Genomic DNA, 8,408 nt, shown 5'->3' with positions numbered 1-8,408 from the left:
GGCGCCTGCCACAACGCCCGGCTATTTTTTGGCTGCAGCCGTCATTGTTGTTTTGGTGGGTCCGGGCTGGGGATTCGAACCCGCCACCTTAGATGTACGTGGTTGGCGCCTTAGCTGGTTGAGCGCCGAGCCCTCTTTGAGGGTTCTTAATAACAGCTGAGAATACAAGATGATGTATGTATATAAGGGGATAAGTACTACACAGCACAAGTTAGACACTAAATAAATTATATTAATAACCTAGAGTTATAAGGAAATGAGTAACAAATAGTCACCAGTGACACCAAATGGGAAATCTAGGTTCTACCATGAAAGCAAAGTTTGTTATTCATTAATTTATTCTGTGAGCTATGTAAGCATTTAAAAGCTATAGTCTGGGTTCAGCACCTGTAGCTCAAGCAGCTAGGGCGCCAGCCAGTACACTGGAGCTGGCAGGTTCGAATCTAGCCTGGGCCCGCCAAACAACAATGATGACAACTACAACAACAACAAAAATAGCTGGGCATTGTGGTGGGCACCTGTATTCCCAGCTACTTGGGAGGCTGAGGCAAGAGAATTGCTTAAGCCCAAGAGTTGGAGGTTGCTGTGAGCTGTGATGCCACAGCATTCTATCCAGGGACTTGAGACGGTCTCCAAAAAAAAAAAAATAAGGGTGGCACCTGTGGCTCAGTGGGTAGGGTGCCAGCCCCATACACCAAGGGCGGCGGGTTCAAATCCAGCCCCGGCCAAACTGCAACAAAAAAATAGCCGGGTGTTGTGGTAGGTGCCTGTAGTCCCAGCTACTCCAGGCTGAGGCAAGAGAATCGCCTAAGCCTAAGAGTTGGAGTGCTGTGAGCTCTGTGACGCCACGGCACTCTACCGAGGGCAATAAAGTGAGATTCTGTCTCTACAAAAATAAATAAATAAATAAAATAAAAACTATAGTATGGGTTTGGCGCCCATAGCACAGTGGTTACAGCACCAGCCACATACACCAAGGCTGGCGGGTTCAAACACGGCTAGGGCCAACTAAAACAACAATGACAACTGCAACAAAAAATATCCAGGCATTGTGGTGAGCACCTGTAGTCCCACTTACTTGGGAGGCTGAGGCAAGAGAATCGCTTAAGCCCAAGAGTTGGAGGTTGCTGTGAGCTGTGAAGCCACTGCACTCTATTGAGGACAACATAGTGAGACTCTGTCTCAAAAAAAAACCCCAAAAACCAAAACACACAAAAATTACAGACTGTATGTGCCAACTCTATGACCATGGTAGTCTGTTTAACAATGTTGCACTATAGGGCAGTGCCTGTGGCTCAAAGGAGTAGGGCGCTGGGCCCATATGCCAGAGGTGGCAGGTTCAAACCCAACTCTGGCCAAAAACTGCAAAAAACAAAACAAAACAATGTTGCACTATAACAGCAGATGCTATAAGCTACAGTTTATGAAAGAAGCAATTTATCTGAATTAGAAAAGTGCCTAACTACTTTGGGAAACAATTTGGCAAAAATCAAGTAAAGCTACAAAGGAACACATCCTAAGACTCAGAAAATCTATACCCTTAGAGAACTCTCTTAAACATTATTATTATTTTTTGAGACAGAGTCTCACTCCTTAGTAGAATGCCATGGCGCTATAGCTCACAGCAACCTCAAATTCTTGGGCTTAACCAATTCTCTTTGTCTCAGCCTCCCAAGAAGCTGGGACTACAGGCACCTGCCACAATGCCCAGCTATTTTTTTGTTGCAATTGTCATTATTGTTTCATCAGGCCCAGGCTGGGTTCGAACCCGCCACCCTCAGTGCATGTGGCTGGCACCATAACCACTGTGTTACAGGCATTATCTTATATATACAGCATATATGTACAAATTCATATATATGTGTATGTGTGTGTGTATATATATGGGTTTTTTTTTGTTGTTTGAGACAGAGTTTCACTTTGTAGCCCTCAGTAGTGTGCCATGGCATCATAACTCATAGCAACCTCAAACTCTTGGGCTCAAGCGATTCTCTTGCCTCACCTGTAGCTGGGACTACAGGTGTCCACTACAACGCTCAGCTATTTTTAGAGACCGGGGTCTTGATCTTGGTCAAGCTGGTCTCAAAACTGTGCTTAAGGAATCTATCCACAGCCTCCCAGAGTACTAGCATTACAGATGTGAGCCACTGCGCCCAGCCTACAAATATATTTATAGCAAAAAAAGTACCAGGTAAATATATTTATAGCAAAAAAAGCACCAGGTAAGTTATGATATATTCATTTAATGAAATATCAGGCATTGGTGAAAATGAACTAGTGCTACTCATTTCAACATGGATGAATCACACAATGTTGAGTGAAAAAAGTTGGAAAACATTTATAGTATACCATATAAAGTTTTTAAATTGGCAAAAATTCTACATATTGTTTAGGAATAGATATACACATGACAAGGATATGAGAAAAATGCATGGGAGTGATACACATTATTTTTAGGAGAGTGCTTATTAACCTCTAAGAGATGGGAGAGTGAACAGAAAAGTTACCAAAGGGCTTTGTTTATGTTAGTAATAGTTTCTTTCTTTTTTTTTTTTTTGAGACAGAGTCTCATTTGTTGCCCCTGGTTGAGTGCTGTGGTGTCATAGTTTATAGCAACCTCAAACTCTTGGGCTCAAGTGATTCTCAGCCTTCTGCGTAGCTAGGACTATAGGCACCCACCACAATACCCAGCTATTTTCAGAGACATGGTCTTGTTCTAGCTCAGAGCTGGTCTGTAACTTATGAACTCAGGCAATCTGCCTGCCTCAGCCTCCCAGAGTGCTGGGATTGCAGGTGTGAGTCACCATGCCCATCCTCAATAGTTTATTTCTTAAGCCAGAAAATGAGAATATCAGAGATTATTTTATTACGCCTTATACCTTTTTCTGATTCTTAAACATTCCATAATTTTTACAGGATGCCAGAAATATCTGATTTCATCTGAGTTCAGGGATGATTTCTTAACTGTTGAGACTTTAAAAATACTTTGTTTTAATCTTAAAAGGCAGATTTTTAGGGTACTCACCCAATGAACTCCAGTAATAAAGACATATCAAGTTCAGGTGGAATACGAAACACTGACTCTAGAACTTTCTTAGATCTTCCTTTGCTCGAAGGGACTGGCTGCGGAACAGCTATTCGATAGCCAAACAAAAAAGCTAATTTAGAATAAAATTTTCATAAATTGAGATATTTGAAAAAATAATCACACAGGTATCAAAACTATAAAAATTTAATTTAAAAATTTATGTTTGTTAACCATTTAAAAGATCACAAAGGACTCAACCTCCCTATCTTTGATAATATCAGCTTACTATCAAAACCAGTGAAATTAAAGGCAAGCTTGGGGACCACCTTATAACGGAAGACAGGCATGTGTGGTTGGTTTATCAGGGCCACAGAGAGTGCCCAGGAGGACAGTAACATTCATAGGTAACCCTGTATAAACACTACTGTGCGCCAGAGCTCATGCGTAGCACTTTATATGTATTATTTCTTTTAATCCTTACCATAATCCCATGATATAGGTATTACTACTACTTCTTTTTTGTTTGTTTTTTGAGAGTCTCAAGCTGTCACCCTGGCTAGAGTGCTATGGCATCACAGCTCACAGCAACCTCAAACTCTTGGGCTAAAGCGATTCTCTTGCCTCAGCCTCCCAAGTAGCTGGGACTACAGGTGCCCACCACAACACCTGATTTTTTTTTTTTTATTGTTGTTGTTGCAGTTGTTATTGTTGTTTTATCTGGCCCAAGCCAGTTGGAACCTACCAGCTTTGGTGTATGTGGCCCGTCCGTCCTACTTTTTTTGGTTTTTAACTGATAAAGAAACGGAGCCTTGAGATTAGGCAATTTGACTAAGGTCACCCAGGTAGCAAGTGGAAGAACAATGATTTAAAACCCAAATCCATCTGGCTTCTATTCTGGAACATTAACATCATAATAAAAACTAATGTTTGAGCAGTTACTATGTGCCAGGCACTGTTTTAAGTGCTTATATTACTCAATATATGTTTTTTTTTAAATGAAGTGATATTATTATCACTATTATAGATGAGGAAACAGAGGTTGAACTAATTTGCTAAAATCCAATACCTAGCATGCTTTTTAACCTTAAAGTGGCAAAGGTAGGAATAAACTCAGAAAATCTAGCTCCAAAGCCTATACTCTTTAATTCTTACAATCAATTAAGGTTGATTAAAACATGGCATTACCTTCAAATTTTCTCTTTGATCACATAATGACCAGTTATCCCCAAAAAGAACCTCAAAAGGCACAAATTTTATTGCTAGTATCCTTTAATCTATAAATACATTATGGTATACACCCAAACTTACCAGGTTTAGGTACTTCTAGACCTCTTTCTTTATAGAAATCATGCATTTGCTTTTTTTCTCCTAAAAAATGATAAAACACAGGCTAAATTACACTTAAATGTAACTAGTAGAGTCAGAGATTCTGGGATTCACAACTACGTAAAAAAAGAAACTTACTTTCCTCTAGATTGATCACTAATTTGTACACTATGTCTTGTAACTGTCGGTCCAACCTAATAAAAGGAAAGGATGGAGAATACCTCAGAATTCAGAAAACGCATTTTTGTACAGTGAGTTTAATTGTGAGTTAACAAAATTAAGTGTGTTTTCTCTTGGGAGTAGATATGGCCTTTCTCTGAAGTGAGTTACTTTTAGGTAGTACTCACAACCCCTAAAATTTAACTCACTTGAGATAACCATAAGTAGTTATGTGTAATCATTACGTATTCATAGATTCTTGAATGGTTCACTAAATGAATTGATTTTATTCTCTTTATAAGAATGTGAGCCCAAGGGCAGAGACTATATTTTGAATTTCTCTGTATCAGCTGCATAACACTCCTCTATGAAAGTTGTAAAAACCTAACAGTACTTGAATATGTGAAAGTAATCAACTTTTAGTATTTTTCTTCTTTCTTCTCTTAAGAAACTGATTGTTATGGAGGATAGTCTGAGCTAAGTAAACAAACAAAATAACTAAATAAAAAGGAAAAAGAAAAAAACTGAGCATGAACAGAAAAATCTGATTAACATGTAACAATGACCTATGACAGATAGGCTTTACTAAAGAGGCTGTTTCAGGTACTCCTTCTTAAAAAAGAAAGAAAGAAAGAAAAAGAAGGAAAAGAATCCCAAATACTTGTATACTAAAAGTGACACACCCAAATTAGCCTCATTGACTTGATAGGACTAAAATTCTCAGAAAGAGAATTTCTATAGAAAGAGACCTATACCTTTCTTTTTATTAAGTTCCCAGCAGATACCACAGTGCCTGGTACATAGTAAGTGCTTTATACATATTTCCTAAAAGAATATGAAGTTCCTTTCTTCTAATTTTGAGAGAGGTCAGGGATTCTTTCCAGCCCAACTTCAGGCTTTCAGGAAAAGCATACTTAAAATACAACTGTTACTCATACATTCCTCTTACCTTATGTTATAAAGAGGTTGTGTTTGATGTACTACTATGTTGCATTTTGGACATCTGTTGCTATAGTAAAAATGTCTTACAATGCAGCTTTTACAAACTGTTGAAAAAGAAAATGTTGAAATTAGGGTGCTTTCAAGATACTTCAAAGTTGAAAATATTCAGAAATGAGAACTGATGCTTACAGGTATGAAGACATTCTGTAATGGTAGTTGCATCTATTAAGTAACCTTTGCAAATGGAACACAAGATGTATGGGGTCAGCTCAGAGAGATTAATCAGGCGCTGCAAATGCAATGGAAATAATTTTAAAATACGAATCCTTGCCTTCCAATTCTTAAACCCTAATCTCGAAGTTTCATTACAAACAATGTGTAACTTAAATGCAACATGGAAACAAATATTTCCCACCCTTCAAAATACTGCTGAAAGTTACTTACAATATAACACAATATAAACTGTGTATCAAAAGAATCTCATTCTCTTGGAACTACTAAATATTACCAGATGAGATGCATGTTACTTCATCAATTACTTACTTACAAAATGGGCAAACTTTCCAGATACTATAGTGGTGTTGACACAGTGTCATTTTATCGCCCTCGGTAGAGTGCCTTGGCGTCACACAGCTCACAGCAACCTCCAACTTCTGGGCTTAGGTGATTCTCTTGCCTCAGCCTCTTGAGAAGCTGGGACCACAGCGCCCGGGTATTTTTTTGTTGCAGTTTGGCCGGGACTGGGTTTGAACCCGCCCCCTCGGTATATGGGGCCGGCGCCCTACCCACTGAGTCACAGGCGCCGCCCTGAGGTTTTTTCAAAATACGGTCTCCCTCAGTTGCCTAGGCTACAGTGCAGTGGCATATCCCAAATAAATGTAACCTCTAACTAACTCCTGGCCTCAAGCGATCCACCTGCCTCGGCCTCTCGAGTAGCTAGGACTACAAAGGTGCGCCACAGCAGCCAGCAAATACTTGTATTTCTTGTACAGACACGGTCTCAGTATAGTGCTCGGGTTGGCCTCAAACTTCTGGCCTCTAGCGATCCTCCCGCCACGGACTCCCAAAGTTGGTAGGATTACAGGCGTGAGCCATTGCACCTGGTCTGGTGCTAAAGTTTACTAGATCGATTCTGACTGGTTAGGTATATTAAATTGATGAAGAATGCGCTACCAAGATTAACAACACACATCTTTCCCCCTGCAGAAAGTGACTATTTCTCCCAGTTGACTGTAAGCTCTTGCAGAGCAGGGAGACGGTACCGTAGGCGCTTAACCCACCTACACGCAGTAGCCTGGATAATTATTTACCGAATGAATGAGGGGGACTTGGAGAGCCTAAGTGACAGGTAGGAACCTCAATAACAAGTCGGCAGAAAATCGGGCCGGGGCAAGGGCCTGTCCGCGCCACACGCCCAGGCTGGTGCGACCGGGAGAGGCAGAGGTCCCCGCCAGTGCCGAGGACTACAGCGACGCGCTGGGGGTCGCCCCGGGCCCAACCGCCGAGGGCCGGCTACGTCCCTGAAGCCACCCAGGCCCAGCCAGGTCCGGCGGGGGCTCTAAGTACCTCTTCCTCGTCCTCCGAGTCCGGCCGACCCCCCTCCAGCCTCAGCGAGAAGTGGCTCATCTCTTCCTCCTCCTCTTCTTCTTCTTCCTCTAACTCTTCATCTTCCTCCAACTCCTCGTCCTCGTACTCGAAGCGGCCTCTCAAGCGGCCCAGGCCGCGCTCAGGCTCCAGCTCAGGGGGCCGGGAGCCGGAGCAGCCGGGAGCCCCCACCTCCAGCAGAGGTGCCGGGCCCTCTTCGCCGGCGGCGGGAGCCGGGGTGAGGGCGGGCGGGGAGACGGGACGTGGCGGCGGTGCGGCTGCGGCTCCCTCGGCCTTAGCTGCGCCCGCGGTGCTCGCCGCTGCAGCCACCACTACCCCCTCCATGGTCCGAAAAAGTCGAGGCGAGGAGAAGAGCCGGAGCGCGCGGGATTCGGCCGGCCACCCTCCCGCCCTCGCGGTCGGTGCGCAGGCGCAGTGGCAATGCGGGGCCCGCCGGGAAGTGTGGTTCGGGTCCCTCACCCGGCCGGGGCGGGGCGGGGCGGGGCGGGGCCGCTCAGGTGCGCCGGGCGGAGCTCGCGGCCGCACCTTGACGAAAACGCGCTCAGTACTCCCTTTTTGGAGGAGTGGGAGAGTGGGGGCGGGTTTAAGGATTTTATTTTATTTTATTTTCCATTTCAGATTAATATGAAGGTACAAACGATTAGGTGACAATGTCTGCGTTTGTTCAAGTCCCTGTTGCAGTTGCGCCATATACCTTGTACCCCTGAGGTGAGAGGACACCAATCCACGCTCCCTTTGAAAAAGCCTCGCGTTTTCTTCACCGCCTTTGAAAAACAGTGAGATTAGTCCCGGTCAGACAACATATTCTCTTCGCATCAACTTATTCACGGAGCCCGGGTGTTGTGGCGGGTGCTTGTAGTCCTAGCTACTCGAGAGGCTGAGATAAGAGAATCGTCTAAGCCCAAGAGTTGGAGGTTGCTGTGAGCTACAACACCACAGCACTCTACTGAGGGCGACAAAGTGAGACTCTGTCTCTAAAACAAAATGAAAGAAAAGAAAAGAAAAGAAAGAGGATGACTGAAAAAGACCTCAGCACATGAGATATTCTTATAAAGACCTGAGTATGTGAGAGCCTCATCATAATTATGTTAGATAAAATCATAGCTTAACCTCTCAACATTGGAAGCGTTACTCAGTTATTCAAACACTAACTAGGGGTTGCTGTGAAGATACTTTGTAGACTCTCAATTAACTTCAAGCAAAAGAGATTATCCTTTTTTTTTTGAGACAAAGTCTCACTTTGTTGCCCTCAGTAGAGTGCCCTAGAGTCATAGCTCACAGCAACCTTAAACTCTTGGGCTCAAGTGATACTCTTGCCTCAGCCTTCCAAGCAGCTGGGACTACAGGC

At 43.2% G+C, this 8,408-nt stretch overlaps 1 protein-coding gene across 1 annotated transcript in view; it reads right to left on the bottom strand.

The window, feature by feature from the left end:
• Window positions 1–7,384, bottom strand: part of PCGF6 (polycomb group ring finger 6) — a 34,586-nt gene extending 27,202 nt beyond the window's left edge. Inside the window, exons 1-6 of the mRNA XM_023511774.1 lie at window positions 7,022–7,384; window positions 5,645–5,744; window positions 5,463–5,559; window positions 4,493–4,548; window positions 4,337–4,396; window positions 3,026–3,134 (exon numbers count right to left, since the gene is read on the bottom strand). Of these exons, the coding sequence (XP_023367542.1) occupies window positions 3,026–3,134; window positions 4,337–4,396; window positions 4,493–4,548; window positions 5,463–5,559; window positions 5,645–5,744; window positions 7,022–7,384 (785 nt within the window). The remainder of the gene's footprint in view (window positions 1–3,025; window positions 3,135–4,336; window positions 4,397–4,492; window positions 4,549–5,462; window positions 5,560–5,644; window positions 5,745–7,021) is intronic.
• Window positions 7,385–8,408: the final 1,024 nt, after the last annotated feature.

This window comes from Otolemur garnettii, unplaced genomic scaffold, assembly GCF_000181295.1.
Source record: "Otolemur garnettii isolate 467f Iridium unplaced genomic scaffold, OtoGar3 scaffold00021, whole genome shotgun sequence".
In the NCBI taxonomy this organism is placed as follows: Eukaryota; Metazoa; Chordata; class Mammalia; order Primates; family Galagidae; genus Otolemur; species Otolemur garnettii.
The sequence above is the reverse complement of the archived record's forward strand: the minus strand, read 5'-3'. Positions and strand labels throughout refer to the sequence as shown.